Consider the following 26,473-nt stretch of genomic DNA (forward strand, 5'->3'; position numbering starts at 1 on the left):
AAAAAATCAGGAAGATTAATTTTAACAACAATCAGTCTACAAGTAGACTGCGGCAAACTTCTTACGACGCAGTGGGAGGACTGAGAGTAGTCGATCTCACTCAGTATATACTAGCAACAAAAGTGTTAATATACGTTTTTATGTTGTCGTCTTGCACTGTAATGTCATGTTATAAGAGTCTTCTGAAGCCTTACTATATACTTGTTCTCAGTTTTTTCAAGTAATGTTCTAATAGTCCTCATCCTCTTTTTAAGATTCACGACTTGTTTAACATGGTCTCATACATTCATTTTTAATCTATGAATATTCAGCTTTGACAATGTAATTTAAACATTAATTTAAATTTGTTATGCAATCATTACTAAGAGAGATATTCGCGCCAATACACCAAAATTCAGAGATAGCAGGCTGATTAATAATTTTTATAAAGACTCATAACAAGTTGTTTATTTTCTATTGAACAGCCAAAACAAGACACGCTCTTTATAAGTGCGTTACTGGCACAATCTGTAATAAGATATATATCCCACTAATATTATAAATGCGAAAGTTTGAATGTTTGGATATTTGGATCTTTGGATGTTTGTATGTTTAGATGTTAAGATGTTTGTCCTCGAATCACGCTGAAACTGCTATACGGATTGTGCTGAAATTTGGAACCGGTATAGCTTTTGGTCTGAATTAACACTTAGACTAGTTGTTAACACTTTCAGCTGAAGTTTATCAAAGAGGCAGAAACATGTGTTTACATTTAGATTTGAGTAAATATTGAATTATTGTAAAGTGCTTAATCAGTAGTGTAATGTAGATTGGAAATACGTTAAAGTTATTTAATTTTAAATTTAGATTGCGCTAATGATCAATAAATCCATCTAATACAATAGAAATGCTATTTATAACGCTGTTATAACAACTACCTTATTGTATAAAGCTGTGAATGTTTGCACATAACGTAATCTAATCTGGTTAGTACCTTTAACATTGTGTATGGCCTTTTTACTGTAGCTATTGAAAAGCAAATGGAGATAATATTGCCCTAATACTTGAAGGCATATACCCCTAATACATATTTAGCGATCGGTAAAAATATCAAAATCACTTAATCATCAAAATTTAACCTAAGTTAGATTCCGAAACCAACATATGAGACCATTGTTTTGGTTAGCGCAACAGCATAAATCAATTGTGGAAACTATAAATAGATTAGACCGGGGGTGAATTTAAACGACCAGAACAGACCCATATTGACCGCAGCAATTTTTGAGTTGTACGACACACTTTTCGTCATTGGCATAAAAAGGCTAACTCTTATTGTTACTGAAGGCATCGAAGAACGTCAATAAATTAACATGGAATGTGGGAGGGAAATACTAATCTTATAAAAACTGTTTCACTTTACGACTTCAGGATCCCAAATCTCTGTTCTTTAAACTTAAATCTAAAATTGGATCAGGAGATTGGAATAGCTTTGAGTGACTATCGATTATCTCTAGACTGTTTATTATGTTATAGAAAAAGAATACATAGATATATTGTCCAGTTTTTCAACAGAAAATTGCGTGCGAAGCCGCGGGTAACTGCTAGTATATATATATATATATATATATATATCTATTTAAGTATATATATAAACAAAAAAAATTTGCTGTCCTACGTATCTACTGATCAACCAATCGTTCTGAAATTTAATTTGTATTAAAATGATTCTGCCTGTTTTACGAACATGAACTGAGTGTCAACAACTTTTAAATACTTAGTTAAAATTCGATTATGAAACAATATTAGAATAGTTTTCAAATTGTAAAATATTCCAGGCAACTATTTTGATCCACCTCTTCTTATAAAATTTCTGAACATTTCAACGGATTACTAAAAATTTGTCGAAATAAAGAATATGTTGTGATTCATTTTTATGTGTAATAATGTAGTCTTATTTGTAATCGTACTATGGATATTATTTTCATATAAGCCCATAAGCCAGATTTGAAAGAATTTTAGAACATCTTCACCTTTTTAAAATGTTTTACTCATGCAATTGATAGACAACAAATATGCACGTTTTAATAGAATATTAAAATAATATTCTTAAATCAATTTTTTCAAGTTCAAGTTAAAGTTCAATCTTTTTTATTATCTAAAAATACATAATATAAAATAAAATTTACCTCCCAGTGCACCTGAAGCCGCGCGTGCGGGAGTTCAGTTGAATCATAATTACAATTATCTTAGTGTTCATTGTCCAATTCATATTTCCATAAAATTGTCTTCACTTAAACTAAATTCATAAACTAGCCAAAAGCAGTGGAAATCTAATAAATGGTATACCACGAGATTATTATAATATTACTTAGAATAAAGCAGCATTAACAATATGTATAAAAAATGTAATTTTAAGCATTACAAATTTATAAGCAATAATAAATAGAAAAAAAATTGTATGGGCTCCTTAAATTCACCCATTTGTTTCTTAAAAGTAATATCATATTTTTAAAATTGAGCCTTAACGGTATCCTCCATTTTGACAAAACTTCTTTTTGCAATTTGGCCAAAATGTCCTTAGTAAATTGTTTTATTTTTGCTATTTACTCTTACCTGAGCAGCAGTTCTTACACTTCCATGATTCACAACGTACTTGTCCCATGCGATTCCATGTGCTTTCTAAAATATCAGCACAAACGAGAGTGTAGATTTGTTTTACATTGAGAACAAACAGGCCACTCACATCAGGCAGAAGATCGTCGCAAACGGCACAATCACTCATCTTGATAACACGGAGAACACCATTGAGTTAAATATTAAAAAAACTAATATAATCCATTTTTGTACAGTTTGATTTTTTTACTATAAAAAGCTCAGGTTAGTTTCGTTATTTTTATGGAATGAATTATAGAAATTCCAGTTTGACTTATAAGTTTATATCGTAATTATAAAAATAAATATATGGTTTTAATGCAATGTAAAGAACCCCCCGCCTATTTAATTAACGCTTTATGAATGAATCGAAAGGCTTTATTGAAATGGTTTGTTGTGCGTCCGTCTGTGCGATTAACCTCTTATTATAAAGGCCCTAGTGACTCTTCAAAACTTGGTACATATGCTCTTATTGGTCTAAATAAGAACTCTAATTGGAATTTTAAGATAAAGAAGAATCGTCCTGATGCGCCTTACCATCTTATGTTACACTCTGTCCGAGGTCTTTTCAATGCTTCCTAACATCCGTTTCGGGTTATTTTAAGTAATCACGTATTTGTGTTCAACAAAAAAACATCATATATGTATAAGTACTTGTATTCATTATAACACGTTATAATCTAGCAGTTTGGCATGAAATAGCTAGATTTTTCGGCTGAAAGTATAAAACTCGTGGAGTCAAATTTTTCACTGTTATGTAAGAACATTGGGAGGTTAAAAAAAGCTAAACTATAGTTTCTTCTAATGGTTGAAAATTCCCTAGTGGGAATGTTACATTTTTTAATCCCAAAATAAAATTTGCCTTTTTATGTAATGATCAATGATACTTTACGATGATATAAGAAGTATTTAACTTCTTGTCCTGACGTAGGGAAATTGCAGAATAAGTGATGAATGATTTTAAAGGCTTTTTACCCTATTTTTATATAGATTTGGATGCAAATTATTACCGGTTTTCCAGTGGCACGGAATAGTACGATTTGAACACATTTAATTCCAATGGACGATAAAAAACTGTATATAAAAATGTAAAAAACACAATTGAAATTAGATGGACAAATAATTTACATTAATTGGATTATGTGCAAGATTTGGCGGTTTTGGCCTAAACATTCATTCAAATTCAAGGTAAATAATTTTTGGTGCCATTATTAGTTTGTAAATCCAACAACCGTCCTCCTAGCCTTACGCCATGCGCACGGGACCCTTCTCTTGTGCGAGGAGACAAAATTGTCTATCTCGTGTCGGGCCACGCCTTGTTCTAGGACTCAGATAAACACTCATTGCGACGTTGCTCCGCGCCTTGCTGTAGTGGACCAGTAATGGCGGGTCGTCGGGAGCGGGGTGGAGGGGGTCAAGGTTGGAAATTCTCCTCCATCCCCTCTGTTCCCCAACCAAGGCCCCCATTTGGAACAAAGAGCGAGAAGGTGGCTGTGACATTGAAACTTGAAACAGTCTCACTGCACCTAAAACGAAACCGTGGATCGTTGGCAACAGTACCTAAACCTTTATAGCGCCCTAATATCACGAGCACCCTAAATGACGGACTTTTTTATATCTGTATAGGTGGTAGTGGAGATTAGGTGCTAAAAGAATTAGGTGCTAGTGAAAGCCGCACCAATACAAAGAGTAACATTGTGCACTCAGGGAGGGTCCCACTGCTGACAAAGATTCTGATCATTCAACTAGGCAATTTGTGACGATTTAAATTATTATTTTTTTATAATCGTTATCTTGAAATTGGATACAGAAAATCTGCTAACGATAAAAATATTAAATTTCTACAGTATTCAAAACACACGATGTACTAAATAAAGCAATGAACTTTTTTATTTAAAAAATTAATGGAGATTAACGTATAGTATTTTTCACTCTTAAAAACGTTTCATTTATCTTAAGTTGTATTTTTATCACAAACAATCTAATTCCTAGATAAAACATAATTCGTTTTTACGCCAAAATCGCATCATTATCTTCAATCCTATTCTTTACTGTCTGTATTAAATAAAGTTTGCTAAAACATTTTTAATTTTCCTATGGTTTCTCATGAAGTGACCTAAATGTCCTGTAAAAGCATCTTTAAGTTTCAACGACTCTGGTATATTGCGAATATATTATATACATAAAATTAAAATACTGATATCCGTAATCACACATATCGTTCGAGGGTGTTTGCTTCTTGTGGTTAATTTCTCTTTGCTAATTTGGTTTCGTGACTTCCGAAATGTTATATCATGACCAGATAAAAACCGTGAAAAGTTTGATTTTCAATTTTAAAGATGAAAATAATAAGATAAGGTACACACAATAATAATAATAAGATCGCCCTTAATAATACCAGAAACTAAAAAACAAAACATTTTATCCCACCAGATTTCAAAACTTTCGCCCCCCCCCCCCCCCACCCCCCCCCCCCCCCACCCCCCCCCCCCCCCACCCCCCCCCCCCCCCACCCCCCCCCCCCCCCACCCCCCCCCCCCCCCACCCAAGGTAGGTTGAGGGGGCCAGACAGGCGTCAAGTATCTTAGTCTCAATATTGATTTTTATTGAAGAAGTGTAACAAATTATGAAGATGTTGAATTTCCAGCAACAATAGGTAGTTCCAGATGTAACGTGTGTTTAGGAACAACTACAGCAGATGTGGGGTTGGAGTGTTTTTAGACAAATTATTGGACAAGCATATGTTGCAAATATACAATATTTGTCTGAGTTACAATAGTTGTAGATGAGTTCCACAAGTTGAAGAAGACGGAAGAATAATTATGATAGTAGAAGGTGTTTATACTATTGGTTGTAGTTAAAGTTTATGATTACAGGTTGATTAATATGTGGCATTGGGTTACTAGGGGAAGATGGTGTTGTGGGCGTTCCAGGAGGAGTAACAGGGGTAACAGAGGTTAGTGAACTTCCAGTTGTTACAGGAGTTTCAGGTGTTGCAGAGGTTCCTGGTGTTAATGGAGTAATAGGTGTTCCAGGTGTTGTGGGAGTAGCTGGTGTTTCAGTTGTAACAGGAGTTCCAGGTGTTATAGGGGTAGCAGGTATATCAGAGGGTCCAGCTGTTGCGGGAGTAGCAGGCGTTGCAGGGGGTCCTGGTGTTGCAGGAATTGTGGGTGTTGCAGGAGTAGCAGGCGTTTCCGGGGTTCCTGGTTGTTACAGGAATTGTGGGTGTTGCAGGAGTTGTGGGTGTTGCAGTTGTGTAACAGGAGTTCCAGGTGTAACAGGGATGGCAGGTGTATCAGAAGTTCCAGGTTGTGTTGGCAGGAGTTACAGGGATTCCTGGTGTTGCAGGGGTTGTGGGTGTTGCTGTTATAGCAGGAGTTTCCAGGTGTTACAGGGATAGGAGGTGTATCAGAGGTTCCAGGTGTGGGAGAAGCAGGCGTAGCTGGGGTTGCAGGTGTTGGAGGAATTCCAGATGTTGCAGGAGTAGCAGGCGTTGCAGGGGTTTCTGGTGTTGGGGGTGTTATAGTTGTAACAGGAGTTTCCAGGTGTTACAGGGATATCAGGTGTAGCAGAAGATCCTGGTGTTGGAGAAGCAGGCGTAGCTGGGGTCGCAGGTGTTGGAGTTGGGCTGGAGTTCCAGATGTTGCAGGAGTAGTAGCAGGCGTTGCAGGGGGTTCCTGGTGTTTGTTGGGGTGTTATAGTTGTAACAGGAGTTCCAGGTGTTACAGGGATATCAGGTGTAGCAGAAGATCCTGGTGTTGGAGAAGCAGGCGTAGCTGGGGTTGCAGGTGTTGGAGGAATTCCAGGTGTTGCAGGAGTAGCAGGCGTTGGAGGTGTTCCTGGTGTTGCGGGTGTTATAGTTGTAACAGGAGTTCCAGGTGTTACAGGGATATCAGGTGTAGCAGAAGATCCAGTTGTTGGAGAAGCAGGCGTAGCTGGGGTTGCAGGTGTTGGAGGAATTCCAGGTGTTGTAGGAGTAGCGGGCGTTACAGGGGTTCCAGGAGTAGCAGGATTTCCAGTTGTTACTGGAGTATCAGACGAAGTAGGATCTCCAGTAGTTGCAGGTGATGCAGAGGTTGCAGGCGTTGCAGAAGGTCCAGTAGTGGAAGGTGATGCAGAGGTAGGAGGAAGTAGCAGACGTTGCAGAATTAGTTGTTGTAACAGGAGTTTCAGCTGGTGTAGTGGATGGTGAAAGAGTTTGGAGAGAGGTCTCAGGTGTTACAGGAGTGGTAGATGTTGCAGGGTTTCCAGGCGTAACAGGGGTTCCAGGAGTAAACTGCAGTTGCTGGAGGAGTAGGGGTTTCAGGTGTAGCACTAGTCGCTGAAGTTCCAGGTGTTTCCTGAGTGGAAGCCGACGTTGCAGGGGATCCAGGAGTAACAGGTGTGGATGGTATATCAGAAGTTGCTGGAATAGTAGGAGATGTAGGGGGTACAGATGTTACAGAAGTTACGGGAGTTGAAGGAGTCGCAGGTGTCCCAGGTGTTACAGGAGGGGCAGACGTTGCAGGGGTTCCAGGGTGGTAGCAGGGGTTCCAGGAGAAACCGGTGTAACTGGAGAGTAGCAGGTGTAGTAGTCTCAGGAGTAGATGGCGTTGTAGGAGTAACTGAAGTTCCGGGAGCTGTAGGCGTTGTAGGTGTTGCTGGAGTGTTAGATGTGGTTGTATTTGTTGGAGAAGATGTTGTAGAGGGCGATGTTGTTGAAGAGTTAGACATACTGGGAGGTGTTCCTGTGGATGATATGGTAGGACTAGTTGTGTGTCGTCCAGGACGTTGTTGTCTTGCATTCTTATGAAACTTTGTTAACAACATTGAACCCCATACCGTAAGCAGCATTAGCAGTACCTAAACATAGAAAGTGTTTTCAACACTATTGAAATCCATATTCTGTGAGTTAAACCAATTGCATTTTTTAATCATTATATAAGCTAGGTATAGTGCAACGTAGAATCCTGATGATATAAACAGTAAACTAATTTTATAGATATAAATGGTACATCTATAAAATTACTACATAATAACAAATAACACCACTGAAAGTGTTAATTATTTTATTCCACGTAGTATTTTACAAAAACTGAGTAACCTGAAGAATTCTTTGCGTCTGCATTCAATACTTTTATGAGTTTTGAAATGAAAATTAATTGCCTTTGGCTTGATGCTGGGAGCTGATCAAAAGTTCAAGTCCATCCAAATATGTTTTAGAAGGAGATGTGAAAATATGCAGTTTTATGATGAAATATATATATATATTCAAATTTCATAAAATATTTTTAGTGTATGCTTACCTAATTTAATAAATATACGCCTTTAAAAAGAATTTTTCCTGGAGCTATTTGTTATTATTTACCATAGTTACATTTAGATCCCTTGATTTTAGGACTTCCCATGTTTAATTCCATTTCATTGTGAATAATTGAATAAATTGAGAGGAGAACTTGCAACATATTTATTCGTGAAATAAAAAATTCTAGATTTATGCTGTGTTTATGGCGAATCTACTGCGCATTTTTTATATTTTCTTTCAGCGTTAGAACATTACTATTTTAGGTTTTGATATCATTTAACAACTTTCTGTCTTAAACAAACAAAACACTTTATTATAGTTTAAATACAAAAAGTTCAATGAATTCTTCCTAATAGTTCCTAAAAAAACATATTTATTCAAATAATGGCTAAATCTTTATAATTACTACGAATTTGTGATATTTCTAGTATTACTACACGTAGAAAAAAAAAACATCCACTTTTAAGAACCAATTAGGCTAAAATACGCATTTCCAAAGTTTTTTTCAAAATTACATAAAAACCATCAAATCAAAGCATTTAATTTCGAATAGACGTTTTTAAAAATTTGTAAATTCTGTCAATTATTATGAGTTTACTTTTTTGTAACAGTAAAACTGCGGGTTTTAAAAACAAACTTGCAAAGTTTATTCTTAAAATGAAATACATTGTCTACAACGTGAGCATATGTTCAGTAGTGTGTTACTGTACAATCTCTTTCATTCCGTCTCTGAAGACTTCTCCAATCTGGTCATTGGTCCACTGAGACAACTCTCGGTCTCGTCTCATTACCAACGGAGTCTCCGTACTAGATAGATACCCTCTCATGAACAATTCCACCCTAGCTAACGTACTCTGTCCATCACAATTTCTCATTGGTCCACTGAGACAACTCTCGGTCTCGTCTCATTACCAACGGAGTCTCCGTACTAGATAGATACCCTCTCATAAACAATTCCACCCTAGGCTTAACGTACTCAGTCCATCAAAATTTCTCATCAGTCCACTGACACACCCCCTCGGTCTCCTCTCATTACCAACGGAGTCTCCGTAATAGATAGATGCCCTCTCATGAACAATCCTACCCTAGCTAACGTACTCTGCCCATCACAATTTCTCATCGGTCCACTAAGACACCTCTCTGCCTCATCTCGTTACCATCGTAGTCTCCGTACTAGATAGATACCCTCTCATGAACAATTCCACCTTAGCTAACGTACTCTGTCCATCACAATTTCTCATTGGTCCACTGAGACACCTCTCGGTCTCGTCTCATTACCAACGGAGTCTCCGTACTAGACAGATACCCTCTCATGAACAATTCTACCCTAGCTAACGTACTCTGTCCATCACAATTTCTCATCGGTCCACTACGACACCTCTCGGTCTCGTCTCATTACCAACGGAGTCTCCGTACTAGACAGATACCCTCTCATGAACAATTCTACCCTAGCTAACGTACTCTGTCCATCACAATTTCTCATCGGTCCACTAAGACACCTCTCTGTTTCATCTCGTTACCATCGTAGTCTCCTTACTAACTGCCTTCTCATCAACACTTCCACCTTGGAAGAATATAATTCAAATATTCCCCACATATTCTATCACCATCGTTATTGGGTAAAACTTAAGATCGTTCTGTATAGAGTAAAACTTAAGATCGTTCTGTATAGGGTAAAACTTAGACCGTTCTGTAGTAGCCGGATAAATACCAACATCTCTAAGAACCAAATAAAATCTGACAACGGATCGTCCTTATTCTCTAGCCGACTCCAGTAAACCCTTCTCTCTCCTGCTACTTCCAACTATCAAGTCCTTCCAAAACCCATTTCCTAAACCCAACAAAACCATGGTATTTTATTGCTGTACGCAATAACTTAAAAAGCTGTTGCGTTTCGATGTATTGTTCTAGATGTTGCTAATGTTTGAACTACAAAAGAAATGATACTACTAAACCTATATTGACGTTTACACTAACAATGTAATAAATTTATTTGAAAATAAAATAGCTCAAAACATATATCAAAACCCCTATGATGTTAAATATCGAAAAGGTACCAAACTTTACAGTATTTATGTAGAAAAATCTCGTGTCACGATATTTGTTTACGATATCCTCCGAAACCACTGAACCGGTTTCAACGATAAATAGACTATAACAAAAAGGTTGGGCTGGCTATGCATATTCAGATTATATGTTTCATTCTAAGCTAAAAATAAAGAATATTATTTTCCCCAATTTCCACTTCGTTTAGCCACTGGCCACCATTTAAAATATGTATTAATAAATTATTATCTCTAAAACTAATAAAGCTAAAGAAACCTAATTTGGCACATAGGTTTGAATAGGTAAGAGGAAAATAAAAATGTATTATTTTCTTTAATATTAACAAAATGGCGTATGTTAAAACAATTTAAAGTCAAATAACAAATAAACCCATTATAGTTATACAAAAAATTTCAAAGTACTAAATATTTCGAAAACAGCATCGTAATCATGATGCAAGCCTCAGTGGAAGATGTTCGAAGGCGGTTGGAAAAACGTGTTGCCAACGCTAAGTACATGTTAAACTGTAATTGAGTAATCTATAGCAAAAAAACCTTATGATTTAAACTCTATTTTATGTTATTCACATCATGTTATTTCATCATAAAAAATGTAATATTTTATTTCCAATGTAATGTTATTGCTGCTACATAATTGATTTTAGAAAAAACTCCACAGCTTCAATGAATACAACAAAATAGACTAGTACAATCGTGTACCACAAACATATAGCTTGAAAGTACATTTAAAAGTAAAATTAATTTACATAGAACTAATAAATCAGTCATAATTATAATGTGAATTTACAAATTGAAATCAGCTAAATTATAGGCTAGTAAGTATAAAATAACTTAACAAAGATTCATTACTACCTAGCCAATATTAAGAAATTTTAAATGTTATTGACATAAACTGGTAAAGCGGTGTACAAGTCTTTTCATAATCTATTCCAATTCAATCAACTTTAATTTTTCAACTTTGATAAACTTCACTGATAAGATATTTTCCGGACACTTACCATCGTTCAGTGATACAAGAATCAGTAACACTACGTCTCGAGATCTGCAATCTGATCTATACCTCAAAAAGTAAAACACTAATTATTAAAACTGAACTAAAGAGTCACAATAGGTCTGCACTCACCGACCAACCACATTGAACTGACCAAGATATCCGCCAACTGTAACCAGATGGCGGGCAAAAAATGAGGAATCGGGGGAGTGAACACTTTTTCTATTCATTTTAGATTAATTCATAAAACCATACTGTGACTCTGCATTGGTTTATTACAAATCTCTAATCTGTTTGATACTTTAGGTTTTCTTGTAAGTTCATTTTTCAGAATTGGCAACCAAAGCGGCCTAATGCCGACTGATTGTTTGCCAATCACCAATCACATCCATTGTCATTTCTGTTTTTTCACCTGAGGAAGACATCAGATTGTAGATTTCGAAACGTAGTGTTACTATTTTTTCACTGAACGATGTCCGGCATATCATATTTTTGACAATTGTAAAAACCAAACTTCTAACAAAGAATCCAAAACCTTTTGAGCAGATTTAAAGGAACATACCATCAGAGCCTTACCCATGATTGCGCTGCAAGTTCGATGGTTCCTGGCCCAACTCTGGCGCCAGTGTCCCCCTGCAGAGAAGCTATACCACTGTTCGGATACTGCCCTCTGTCATCAGCTGACACATCCAACGTCCACTGGGTCGGTACAGCTAATTTCCTTGTCAGTTTTTATTAACCAGTGCGACATCCGATGGCCTCTAACACATCCTAAAACGAGCGAAAATCATTAGTGATTAGTAGCATTATCTTTGCATCGCGTGTTAGGCTTTTGTTATAACTGTTGTTGCAATGACGCCATAAACACAATTAGTAGTGGAAGTGCTCGCAGTGTATGGAATATAATTAATTCCAGTTGCTGGTGTTTTTTTTTTAAATATTACATGTATTATGCAATTAAATATTTTGTTCCTTAACAAAAATGTTAAATGCCAAACACTTTTACGTACCGTATTAGGTAGATTTTGTATAAGAAATCTACCCAATGCATGTTTCCTCTAGGTAGAACGGAAAAATGTAGCCTACACATGACTTCTCCCTTAGAGCCCAAAAACCATCCACCGTTCCTAAGTCTTATGAACATATATCTTTCCCAGCTTGGTATGGCATATCATTTCAGTATGGTGTTCATTAAAACAGATTTAAAAAATTTACAATTAAGGTTTTTCAGGATGTAGAGAAGAAGTAAAAATTGTTTTGGAACGCCAATTACATTTAATAAACTTTCTTTAATAAACAAAGTTTTTGTATATCGAAGGGTTTTCGAGATATTGATAACATGTAAATCCTATAAGAAATAATATATTGCTATTTCTGTTTATACAAAAATAACTTACTTCTTTTGAGTATTTTAGCCGTATAATAATGAGAAATGTTTCATTTAATATATACAAAATCAACTTACTTATTCTGAGTGTTTTAGCCGTATAATAATGAGAAATGTTTCATTTAATATATACAAAATCAACTTACTTCTTCTCAGTATTTTAGCCGTAAAATAATAAGAAATGTTTCATTTAATATATCCAAAATCAACTTACTTCTTCTGAGTATTTTAGCCGTAAAATAATAAGAAATGTTTCATTTAAAATATACAAAATCAACTTACTTCTTCTGAGTATTTCATCCGTAAAATAATGAGAAATGTTTCATTTAAAATACATAATTTTAATCACATACAAATGGTCCTTAGTTTTTTTCAATGGTCATTTTGAAAAATCTCAGACCTTTCTATTCTTCATTGTATAAACAAGTAAAAAGTATAAATTTTACAAAACTGTTGGATGCATATTAATCATATATTTAAAATGAGGCATCTCATATAATTTAACGACCAAAACGAAGGGGGCCAAAGCGATTGAAGCCATGGCTTAGAAGACTAACTCGAATACCTGTTAGTCTTATATAATGTTATGTTTGTTATGTCTGTTATGTTTGTATAATCATAACACAAGTTTGTGAAACCAATTTTATAGAAATTATTTACGAGTACTAAAAATCTTGACTGATACAATTTCCGTTCGTTGTAAACATAGCGTCCCAATACGGGATTAACCTTAACCACTGAATTTATAGAATTGAATTGAATTTAAATGGAATTAATTTTTTCCATACCACTAAACACACTTAAGGATAACATTTGAGTTCGCTAAAAGTTTAAATTACAAATAGACGCCCACATGGTTTGTTTCAAATGTCAAATGTACTCATATATAAAGACTGTGGGTAGGGTACGATAAGCGGACCCGGTTTTTTATATCGAAGAATGTAATCATCGATACCTAATATTCGCATCTCAAATCCTAGACTATCAATCGATATAAAGTACCTAGTTCTCAATAACAACCATATGTTTTAAATTAAAATATGAATCTAATATTCACAGTGATCAAACAAATTATTACAACCAAAATTAGGAAAACTGAGGACGACCATATTTGCTCCTCTCACAGTTACAGTTGTTTCTTTCCCACAAATTTCACATAATGGGTTTTTCCGCACGAGTCCAACATGTTGAAGTCATGAAATTATGTCTTATCATCTTCCAAAGCAATGTCGCGTAGTTTTCTAAAATTTACTGTCATTTTTGATAATCAAATGTTACTTATATAAAATTGAAATATTAAATTAAGAGAGTGTAATGAAATATTATTATTTGAGAGTGTTTACAGCTATTGATATAGATTGTTTAATTAATCGTTAAAAATAATTAATCAGTATCGATTGATTGTATCGATGGTTATGATTAAGTAATATCGTTTGATAATTTCGATATAAAAACCCGGGTCCGCTCACCCTACCCAAGATTGTAACTAAACCCTATAGACCAAGACTAGCTGAAAATTAAATGCAACTAATTGTTTATCCCTTTTCGTTTACCGTCTGTCTGCATGTATCTGATTTCTAATTTTAATTTTTTTTTTTTTTCAGAAACTAGCAAAAGTATAGACCAAAACTTTGGAAGTGTTATTTTTTTTCGAAGTCTAAAATCAAGAGAAAAGTAAATAGGGTATATTATCATATCACGTTTCAATACGTCGGTTGAGATTTCAAAGCCTAATATCACGAAAACTAGAAAAACTGTGATAATCCGTAAACAATAACAGTTGCTAAAACTAATTACAAACATTTTGAACGAGAAGTAACGTAAACGTAAGTTTTAAACTGTTGTAATGCACGGCAAAGTTTTCATTGTTGACACGTTTACGGCATTATTACCCATGAATTAAAACTTTTAAAAGCTTCCGTACATTATTTATTGACTGATGATTACTTCTCATGAAAAGAAGTTGTGACTGATTTTTTTAATTTTATTTATTTTTTATTATTTTTTTATTTATTTATTCTTGGTCATTATTTTGACTTATTCTGGTGTCAAAATTATTGTAATTAGAATTAGCAACTTGTATTATTCCTTTTATTGTTCCTTTTTTAAGACAATACTATAACAGATACTATAAGGCCCAAGTAACTCGCTTATTGTCAAACGTGATTTTTCTTTTTCTTCTTCCGCACTGGCTCTCAGCCTCTTACACAGAAAGAAGCAAGCGCTTTATTTGTTTTAAAGAATTACTGTTCTCTTTTCATCAAAAACTTTTGTTAATAATCGTTTTAATGGGAATTTTTAATGTTATCAGGTGTAGTTTATAAAGAGAGTTACCTATGAATTCAAGAATTTAAGATTAATAAAATGTCTACTTACTTCATTAATCCAGTGTTTTCTAATGATAGTTTCTTATGATTAATAGTAAATATAATTAAATAGCTGTAAGCGACTGTATTCAGATGAGTACTCCTCACCATATAGTAATAAAACTGTTTGCAATAAGAACTTGATACCTATATACCATATATTACAGGAACTAATAAGAAAGATGTGACCGTTTTTACGAAGATTTTTACGAAAAACGTGAAGGTGTTTTGAGCGCAGCGAGTGAAAGACGTAACCAATAATTAACTAAACCACATTGAATTGTTGGTCTTGTTATTACGCAAAACTTTGTCTATTTAATCTTTCGCTGTATCTCTTATAGTTTCCAAGATTACTTAAGTGAGGCATACAAATTGGAAACACCCATTTTAAGGTTAAATGTTGATACATACAAAAGGTTCATGTAATTTTAGTATTGACTTGAAAATTCAAGAGATGGATCCCCAATATTCGCGATGTAACATAGTTCTTAAGCGAAATTTCATAACATTTCATGTGTTAATTTTTTATTGTAACTTTATGTAATCATTATGGGTGTTGCGCAGTCTGCAAGTCTTATTGACCCATAGTTTCAAGCAACGAAATTCACAACTAAAAATTGAAAGGTGTTTTGGAATTATGTACTATTTTAAAACAGTTTTTACGTTTCTCAGTATCTGAAAAGATAAACAAATTTAAATGAAATGCAATTGAGTTTTGACTGAGAACACATTTTGTTTTTAGGTTCCACAGTATCTCGTTTGGTTTTAAGATGGTGACCGACTACGACGTAATGCAGTATTTTATAACACACCAGCAGTGTGAATGAACACGCTCCTTGTAGGTACTCGGAAATGCAATCACAAGTTTTGTTTATTCCGAAATATAAACAGATGTAAGGTAAATGCAATCGATTTTTGACAGTGGAGTTATATTAAGTCATAGACCTTGATAACTGCTATGGATAAAAAAAGTTTTTCACTACACGTGGAATTGCAGGCATTTATCCCATATAAGGGCAGAGCCTCGAGCAGATCATGCCTTTAGTCAATATACTGTTGTAATAATAGAGGGCGAGGTATGATACTGATTCGTGGATTTAACAGGTTAAAGTAGGGAATTAGGTGCTTTTGGCCTAAATAAAAACGGTGACAGATAATTTTTTTATAAGTATAAACCCCAACAGGGCTGTCTTCAGATGTCAGCACCTGGAAGCTAATTCTTCTACGTTAAAGCATCCCCCATGGTTTGAAGTAAATGATGGCATATAAAAGAAATCCTTACCCCTCATAAATTTCATGATATGTCAGCCTCTGTTAGCAGACTCCCAGGATTCAACCCTGTTTCTTGAGCATAGTATTGAACACTTTAAATTCCCTTACATGATTCACTGCGAAATTTCATTCAATTATTGACCGATATTGAGCATTTCAAACTTTGACCAATTGCTTCACCGTTTTCTCAATGCTTGAAAATTTCAAACCAACGTCATGGATCAAAATTGAGAACCACTTTCGATTACACAATCCTACCCATTCTATATTTATCTTAATAGCTAATTTAATTTATTTTCATAAATTTCTTCTGTTTCTGTAGTATTTTTTTCTTGATATTACATGCTGATGTATGAATTTAACAATGTATATAGACAATTCAGATATAGTAAATAAGTATTACGTGTCTAGATATAGTATATTGAACTTTATACCCATTCGGGAAGTAGAAGAATAAGATAATTATAAGCAAGTATATTTTTATTTATTCATAATCAATACTTAGGAGAGAAGATAAGATGAAGTAAAGCATAATAAGTAAGGTAAGATAAGTAAGGATAAGGAGATAAGCAAGACAAGTACATAAGTAGTTGGTTCCTTCTTACTTGCATTTTTGTGTTTAAAAATTATTTTTAACAATTTAAATTTACACTAGAAATAGTACGTAACAATACCCGTGTCTATGTAGTAGCCTACATTAAAATTTGTACCCGTTCGGGAAATAGAAGGATAGTTAAAGATAAGTTAGTCATTTTTCTGTTTACATCAATACATTTGGGAGAATATAAGTAAAGTAAAACAAAAGAGATGAAATAATTAAAATAAGGTAAGTAAGCAGGAGGAGATAAGTAAGAAGATAAGTACATAGATACAATAGTTTTTCGTTTTTTATTGTCTGAGAAAGTAACTGTTCTAAGAAATAAGATAACATCATATCAGAAAAGCTTGTTTTTGTTATCTTCACTTGAAATCTGTGGATCATTCAAACAGCAGATGCAGATTGTTGATCACCTTGCGAGCTGATATCAGGTATCCTCTAGTATGATACCAAAGCCAAGGTCGCGGGACACAGAGCAAAGCTATCAAGGCTGACATTATCTAAGTACATTCTTTTGTAATTTTCAAATCTTTAAACATATTCTTTTTAAATATGAATTGCTGCAAATAGTATTCTGAAACTTTTGATCCCTTATTAACACCACATGTGGCAAATATGAGTAATTTCGTATGATCACAAATTTCTACTTTTTGCTTTCACATGGAATGTGTTATACAGTATTGGGCTTTCAAAGAATTTTGTATAATTGTACACAAAAAACTTTATTTCTGCTTCATGATTTTACGATATCTCAATTTTTAGTTGAAGAACTGCAGCTTGCTTCGTTTTTTTACATTACCTTATTATCAAGCACTTGAGGTGAAACATGAAGTTTTAAAACATTTTATATTTTAGTGACGTGAAAAAGACAATAGAAACTAATTGTCTCAAAAATGTATAGTTACAAATTTTTTTAGTTCAAACTGAATTAGAAATTACTGAATATTTAGTTTTTATCGGTCCTAAACTGTATTTGAATAATATTTACAATGCATCAGATGTTTTAAATCCGTTACAGGTGCAACCTGGAGTAAAAAGTAGATATTGAATTTGTATTTAATTAAAGTAAAACTATCCGTTTTAAAGTAAACAATAGATAGTAAGTCGATCTGTGCAATTTGCATTACACTACTGATAAAGCACTGTATTTTTAATATTTTCTAAAATCTAAATGTAAACAAATGTTTCTGTCTCTTTGATAAACTTCAGTTGAAAGTGTCAACAGCTGTTAAATATAAGCTCACTTTGGATTACTTGTTGCAAATATTTTATAATTTTTTTCCCGATTTCTTAAATATTCTGTGAAACTATTTTAACTTTTCTCTCCTTTTAAACCTTTCTTGGACATCAACGGTATTAAAAAAGAATTAGCCGAATTGGTCCAGACGTTTCCGAGATTAGCGCTAGCAACACATCTAGATATTCGTTTTTACACAGTACAGATAACAAAATATAGTGTAAAACAATTCAAACTGTTCTGAAGAAAGCAAAAATTCGTTAAATAGTGTTGTAAAACTGGGTACATTTAAGAGAACGTTATCACAATTAAAATGCAAGCCTTTTTATTATCTATTTCACGAGATAACAGTTCCAGGACTAGATATCTAGTTGTTGGAAACACTTACCGCTAGAGAGCAATCATGGTGATAAGTCCACTAGTGAACGGTTGGCGTTAGTGTTGGCGAATCAACTGTCCACCACAGACAGGTTCATGTTGGTGCTCGTATCAGCTGGCGTGATGTACAGACTGTCTGATATGGCGTGATAAAATGAGACAGAGATAAAATGATTACTTTGTATGATCAGATTCATTTAGTCAATTACCCAGATATGTCCAGTTTTATATAGCTTTTGCGTGGCGTGATGGCCTTACTATCTATATATACACGGCCATGATGGCTATACCAGTGGACTATGTACTGTCGGATAGCAATATCAGTGTACCATGGTATACAACCATAAGATGGCTATTCAGTTAGTACGTGCCATCAGAGACAGATAGAATAGTCCAGTACCTTGTGCTGCACCTAAAATTTAATTACCACGGATTGTTCGCTAAAAGATTGTTTTGACGATTTATGATTTTGACTCGAGTATTATATTTCCCATCGTTATGAGCTAACAACGATATCCCATATTCTTCTTCTTCAGGTGATGAAAGAAAATTAGGTTACATGATGTAGCTATGGTGGGAAGGATTGATTCAATGTGAATGTTGGGTTTAGATCCAGTTCATCTTCGTCTTAGTACAGCGTCTGAAATATGGAAGCAGGTGAACTAAGAGGAAGGTAAATTGGATCTAAACTTAAAATTCACATTGAATCAAACATTCCCACCATAGCCACGTTATTTACAGTTGATTGCTTCACCGTGCTTAGAGATCGTTTCTAACATGATGAGACAATGAGAATACTTCTTCACCTAGATTACATTAATGTTGTAGTCTCTGGTGTCGAAATGATGCTAAGAGTTTGTCTTGAGCTTCTTCGTCACCGACGTGTTTTGCTCTTTCCAGACGAACATCACTCTAGATTTCAAGAGTCGAATCTGTGACATGTTAGAATCAGATAGATGATGCACTGAGAGGAATGTGAACTGGAGCTAAACTCAACATTCGTATGTTTGGTGTTGTAAGCACACCCTACTAAGTTTACGAATTCTAATTTTAACAATTAATTGGATGTTGTGTGGAAGCTATTTGTTACCACAAAACAGACTGACCAACGTCAACATTGTTTTGTATTATTGTATCAATTTTTCTGTAATGTATTGTATTATTTCTTCTTCCTTCAAGACCAAAGTATCTCAAGATCTTTTATGAGCATTGTTTTAACTTGGTGTAGACAACTTAGAGATAGTCTCGGACTCCCAGAGGAGAAGAATTTATTTTTCCAACGCATCCGTGCTGCGAGATTGCAGGTAGTTAGTTGCAGGCGCGTGATGTCCCTCTGGAATTACAGAGCTCCAGAATTATATAGTGTGTTTCCACTTTCATCCGTCAGAACTCCCTCACACGAACTAAATTTCCCTCAGTCAACTTCAGTTTTCCCTTAAAGGTTGGTTTCCACCGAGTAACTTTCAATTATATTGAACGTTGTCAGTATATGTTCAATACAGACTTACAAGCCGGTATTTAGGATCAACCAAAAAATACTTAAAATATTATATATAAATGTATATGTACACTATATATACATTTTAGTTTTATATTAGGAAAGAAATGTGAGATAGTGGTAAAACTGTAAAATGTTTCATGTAAATAACATAAATACATAGGTTGACGTTTTTCTTAATTGAAATATTTTAAGTAAAGAGTGTATGTCAAGTAGCCAACGCATACACACATAACAGTCTAGGGAGACCAATTTGTACTTTATAAGGAAACAATCTTTTTTTCTCTTGATATCAAAAGAGGAATGTTTTCTACGGAAGAAATCGATTCAGTGACACTAGTTTTTGTGAAGGTCGAAATAGGAGGGTATATATAGAAGATTAAAAATATGAAACGACAACCTTTTTACGAATTATATTTTTTATAAATTTACAAAGTTATAAACGACCATCAGACAGATAAGTAGTAGATATAGTGCCATTTAAGAGTTTATTAGCTGACACTGATTTAAAATTTAATTACGTGTCTGTCTGACTTTGGTTTCAAATGTATCAAGGTAAAAAATATAAATTCTGGAAGAATATTATTATTTAATATTTTTAACCCTTTTGTTGCCACTTCATTTCAACATTCACCAGCACTAGCGCGGCTGATGCATCGGTTTCAAGGAAACTTGTTTGCTTAGGCGATGTAAGTTGGCTTTTGGCTCCTTGCTATGGCGAGGATAACAGTGATAATGTCCTTTGTTTGAAGGTTATTTTTGACGATGGAAGGATTGTGAAGGAAACAGGATTTTTCCGGACATTTTCCATCGTTCAGTGAAACAAGAAATTAGTAACACTACGTTTCGAGATCTGCAATCTGATGCAACGTGAAGAAGAGATCAGATTGCAGATCTCGAAACGTAGTGTTACTGATATATTCTATTATCAAACGATGGAAAATGTCCGGAAAAATCCAGTTTCCTTCACAGTGATAATGTATTATGAAGTACTCATCGTAATGTATTGTAGTCATCATGATATTGGTCTTTTGTTAATAAAATAATATATTAACTTGATTATATATACATCGGAGAATAGCAGCATTAACTTTGCTACAGTAACTTGGGAATACATAAAAACTGAAGATGCAAATAGTTTGGAATTAGCATGAAAATTTTACTTTGAAGCTGCAATACAAATCAATAGGAGTTTCATTTTTAAAGACATCCATAACGATTGATTTTTAATTTTTTTTATATTATTTATATTTATAAGTAATTTAAATCATCTATGTATAAATTATCTTTGAAAATAAAGTTAATTACATTGTGTGTGAAGCCGCGGGTAACTGCTAGTACGTTATAATATGCTATCGTATGATGTTACGTCTCGTCAACGGTCGTCAGTGATGCTTCTGTATTAATTTGCGATGCGAATATTTTAAAACTTTTATTTGCTGTTATTATAATGTTTTTAGATCAGACAATCGTCGTAATACGAGTATGTTGAAGATTACATTACATTATAGTTTATTATGATGATAGATAATAATAAAAATGTCTATTGATTGAGCGTTCATCGAAGTACAGTTATACGATGAGCGACAACATCCGGGAAAATACATAAAATCTTAATAAAATAAACAAAATACTCGGTCTGTTTACATCTTTACTAATGTGTAGTCACACGGTACAATATTCAATGTTAATAAAGATCCTCATAGGAAAAATTATGTGCGTGGCTCAGAGTTCGATTTACAAATTGTGCGCTTACTACACGCTATATATACAGAAAAAATACAAAAAAGCAGCACTTAAAAATAAAATAATTTTTTTAATGTCTACAGTATTGGTTAATATAAGTTCATACCAATACTACTATATAATAGTTGTAACCACACTTAATCACAAACCAACTGCAGTAATTGACTATCATTACAGAAATGCATTTCTTCTTCATTTATTTAGTTGAAAGATCTATCAGTTACTATATCAAAATAAATGTTAAGTAAATAAATCCTAGGATTAAAATTTAGTTTTAAATAGGTTAAAAGGTGTTGATTCAAAATATATTACATTAAAATTTATGAGGAGACAGTTTGACTTTGAAGAAATTTAAATACTCATACGAGACTCATAGTGGTGAAGGAAACCCAGCTGTAATACAGTGCTTGTGTAGAGAGTGTTAGTCAGCCATTTGAAATGTTCAAACGTGCTCTGGGTAGATTACTAGCTCTGCGTTATCAGCTTCTCCCTCCACCAGCTAGAAGATAAGTTTTTCTTAGAAATCGAGTGAAACCTCTGAGAAGGAATTGGTGGCGTAAAAAGAGTTTGCACAATTAGCAGCATTTACAATTTTGGTGACCAGCATGCAAACGTATTGTGCATGTTTGGTTAAATTTTGTTATGCAACCGAAATTGTCACTAAATCACACGATGCGTGAAAATGTACGAAAAACATATTTTACGTACATCTGCCTTATGGAAAGTATTTTTATCCTTAAAACCAATTACTCTTTGAGGAAAATACTGTATGAGTTCTTCTCCAAGTTACCACCACAAAATGTAAAAAGTTTGGAATATTTTAGCGTTTCCAACACCCCTTATGCAAAAAAATATACTCCTCAAAAGTTTTTGATTTAATTTTGATACAATAGTCATTTAAATGACGTAGTTACTATTTCAATTATAATTGGGTTTTTGTGTTATGATTTTGGACAAGAAGTTGGTATTTTACTACCTGAATGTGTTTAGTAAATAAAGTTAGATATTTAGATCAAATTTACTTGGAGTAGAATTGTTTTTAATTTCGATAAAGCGCAGGAGACATACTTTTATTATATAAGCTACATTGTCTCAGAACTACTTGTTCAAATGTGATAAGCACTTTCCTGAAAGGACGCATATACTTTCTTTACAATTTGATTGCTTCATTTTAAACACACAACGAAAATTTAACAAAAAATATCTTTAGAGAAAAGTAATAATTAAATATACACCTCATTCCAATTATGATTAGACTCTGTTTTGCATCTCCAATAACATAAACGGGGCAACTGGAGAAATAATAATTTAAATAGGAGAGGAAATAGAAGTTGGGACATTGGTTACCAAAATACTGACCCTTTATTCTCCATATATCAATCTAATGTGACAAATAAACTACTTTTGTTCTCTTTAGTGGTATATAAGTTAATTGTATCAAAATTAAAATACGGTTTATGTCTTTTGTTGCTTGTCCTGGTCGTATGTATATATATATATATATATATATATATATATATATATATATATATATATATATATATATATATACTCTAAGCTTCATCTTTTCTCTAAATATATTTCGTCATCTCATACCGTACAATAAGATTTACTTGAAGCAAATTTATAATTTATTTATTTCCTCATCTTTAGCCTCCATAGATGGATAAACATATTAATGATTTACCCAGCAAACTAATTGATGGTATTTTATACTAAACTAAACTTACCTTGTTTTTCTTCTATTGGTACTATGGGATTTGATCCCTTCGATAGGTATAACAAACACAGTAGGACCCTCCTTCAGGCGTACTAACTATACGCGAACAAAAATAAACACTTCACTTTATTCAGACTATATCGGGCTTGTCCTTACCAACTACATTAAACCGACAGATTCGGCTGAGATATTTACCTTATCAGTAAGAGGTTGTGATTGGAGGGGAGTAAACCGGTTTCTGAATTAGATAAAAATAGCTTCTAATATCTTCTTCCACCAAAGGAAGAAATGTATCTGGAAATTTGGATATAAGGTTAGAACAAGAATTCATTGCTCCACCATGAATGCAGACAGTATCTAACTAATTTCACTTTATTTCGGCCATCCCACTTTTCGTGATCGTCAAGCGTACATGCTCAAGTAATTTAAATGCTTTATTTGTTCATACTCTTCAGCTCTTTCACTTGAACTTTCGTTGACCTAAAATAAGGACAAAATATTGGTATACACATTTAACAAGATATGTTATCAGTTGCTTTATCTGCTTGATGCTCTTCATTCTTATACCCTTGCGAAAGAACTCGATTGAAATGTTTTTAGCATAATTAATTATTATTTACTGTCGTGAACTTGTGTCTGCTTTAATTTTGGTTGTTGTTTACTATTTATTTGTTACTAGTAGTATTGTAGTAAGTTTTTACACGTTATACAGGGTGTCCCTGAACTCTCTACCAATACAATTGCACATCTTGAATTAAAACAATAGAATTCCCTTTTTTTTATTTAAACAGTTAGAGATTTATTAGTTTCCTTTTTTAAATAAAGTTATTAATTTTGTAGACTATAAAACTTTTATCTTCTTATGTTTTAATCAAAAGAAACCTACATAATGGTAAGGATGTTATGACCAAAGACAAACAAAGTAAAGTTATAATCAGCTGATTAGAGCACCTAAAATTAAAACAGCTGATTGTTGTGGCTCACGAACAGTACTGTAACCTAATAACGGTGGATATGGTTTAGTAATCGGAGGTTTTTTTAAAGCGGATTATTTCCTTTATTTATAAACAGATCTTCTTAAACTTGGTATCGTTGGATTTGCAATTACATGTTCTAACTATAATGTAATAACTATCGCTTTTTGATCAAATGTCGTTTTTAAAATGTTTATGGTTAAAGATTTTAGAAAGCCGCCATTTTGAAAATAAAGCTTTAAAACATTGGCATTTTTGTAATCAGGCATTTAGGTTGTAAAGGTAATATATTAATTTAAACTTTATTACAATAAGCCATTCTTAAATAAAAATAGTACAGTGAACAAACTGAATAGCGAATATTTGAGTAATTATTGATTTTTAGAAAATTTTAATATGATATTTTGGTTTGCCTATGGTCCAGGAATAATATTTGAAAATATTAATAGAAAGTTCTGGGGCACCCTGCATAATGGTTTATATAACACTGTTGTAATAAGTAGCAATGAAGTATATGCTTGAAAGTTTGTAAGCATGATTCAACTTTTTATAAAGTTTATAAAGAAAGAAACAAGTAAATAGTTTCATTATTAATTTAGTTTTCACCGGTAATTTTTTTATCAAATATTAAGATTTAGATGTAAAAGAGTTGATATCTAACTTTTACTATACATTTAAAGACCTTTATAAAATCCATCTTAGTTGTCTTTTATCAGAAGTAAGTTCAGATTTGTGTGTGTGTGTATATATTTTGGTCGGAAAAAACAAAATAAACTACGGAACAAAATCTAAGTCTGGATTAAATTACTATGACAGTAAATATTTACTTTTTAAAATATTTTTACTGTGGTAAGAAGGCAAACACAACATCGATATAGAAATATAATTCACTCGAACCAGATGATAAACTTATGAAATTACGTGCGAAGCTGCGTGTAACTGCTAGTTAGAAGTAATTATAAAATTTTTATTCAGAAACCACGTTCTTATGCAAATATAAAATTCGTCACTTTACACATAGTTCTCTTACATATAACTGCAATAATATAATGTAACTCTAAATAATAACTAAATTAAAGTTCTATGTTAACAAAATAAAAGGCTACTTCATAAAAGGTTTGTACTTTAAACGAGATCTTTAAATTGAGTTCGAAATTTAAACAACAAAAAATGCTTGTATATTAATATATTGCTTAAAATTTCTTTGTAGCATATTTAATTTTTGACTGTATTATTTGAACGTGTTTCTACCTAGATATATATATATATATATATATATATATATATATATATATATATATATATATATATATAGGTAGTAAACACGTATATATATAAGACACATAAAGAACTTTGAAATTTGATCATAAAGTTTAACAACGATTCCCTTCCTTCTAAACCCCCTAGGACTATCTTTGCACATAGACATGTCCACGATTTTATGGCTACTTCGTTTTATTTCTCTATTTAGCAACTTTCATTTCGACTAGTAACCAGAGATGACTCACTCTATTCAGTATACGGCTACAACACGATGCTGCAAAAGGAGATGGCGTGATGCAGCTGCAAACAATAACAAACAATGACATCATCATTTGGAGCTTTGCGTGTTGAAATCCCTAGTTATAGTTTCTCATGTTTTGGGATTTTCGAAAGATTTTCCAAGGCCTCCTCAAGCTTCTTATTCAAGTTTTTCAGTTTCATTTGGTCTTTTAGCAGCGTATTTTTTATTTCCTCCCGCAGCCAGTAGCGTAGCCAGAAATTTCGTTCGGGGGGGGGGTCCGAAAACCGGGGGATCCGGGGGACGTTTTGTGTGTTATTTGCCAATGATTTCACTGGTAAAAGGTAAATACCAAAAAATATGGAGCTTTAGTAACTACGCCTTATAGAAAGTGGAAAGATGTAATAGGAAAATTAAACTCTTACAGCAACTCTAGTACCACTAATTTTCTTGTATAGCTACAGAAACTTTACGAAGTTCGATTCTGGCCGAGTAGAAGGCACCAAAGTGATGTTGGATTCAACTGGATAAGAAAGAAAAAAGAACAAAACAGAGCTTCACTCAAGCGTATAATTGACTCAAATATATTTTTGTGAAGAAAATGAAATACCCCTTCGGGGATATTGGGCCACTGACGGCCGAAAACCCTTTAGAAAAGAAGGGCGATTTTCGAGCGTTGCTCGGGTACAGATCAAAACTAACGGTCGGAAAATGCACCGGAAAAAAAACTCTACTGATTAGAAGTTCGGGCAGTTTGGATTTCATTGATTGAGGTATTTATGAATGATTTATAATGACGATTTTTTGTATCATTTACACTGTAG

The 26,473-nt window shown here is 33.5% G+C and overlaps 1 protein-coding gene across 1 annotated transcript; it reads right to left on the reverse strand.

Moving 5' to 3' along the window:
* Positions 1 to 6,039: 6,039 nt before the first annotated feature.
* Positions 6,040 to 18,291, reverse strand: LOC124365362 (ESX-1 secretion-associated protein EspK-like). The gene is made up of 5 exons (XM_046821338.1): positions 18,221 to 18,291; positions 11,535 to 11,743; positions 7,083 to 7,473; positions 6,854 to 7,036; positions 6,040 to 6,656 (listed from the first exon to the last, which is right to left on the reverse strand). The coding sequence occupies exons 2-5, from the start codon at positions 11,550 to 11,552 to the stop codon at positions 6,040 to 6,042; spliced, it is 1,209 nt and encodes a 402-aa protein (XP_046677294.1). The 5' UTR covers positions 11,553 to 11,743; positions 18,221 to 18,291.
* Positions 18,292 to 26,473: the final 8,182 nt, after the last annotated feature.

The sequence above is a fragment of the Homalodisca vitripennis genome, chromosome 6 (genome assembly GCF_021130785.1).
Source record: "Homalodisca vitripennis isolate AUS2020 chromosome 6, UT_GWSS_2.1, whole genome shotgun sequence".
NCBI classification, from domain to species: domain Eukaryota; kingdom Metazoa; phylum Arthropoda; class Insecta; order Hemiptera; family Cicadellidae; genus Homalodisca; species Homalodisca vitripennis.

What these genes read in the sequence shown, in the direction of transcription:
- LOC124365362 (XM_046821338.1), bottom strand. An exon ending in CTGCGACTCCTTCAACTCCC is followed by an intron (nt 7,037 to 7,082) that starts GTAACTTCTGTA and finishes CTACTATTCCAG; the next exon opens with CAACTTCTGATATACCATCC. An exon ending in CTGCAACATCTACCACTCCT is followed by an intron (nt 6,657 to 6,853) that starts GTAACACCTGAG and finishes CTGATACTCCAG; the next exon opens with TAACAACTGGAAATCCTGCT.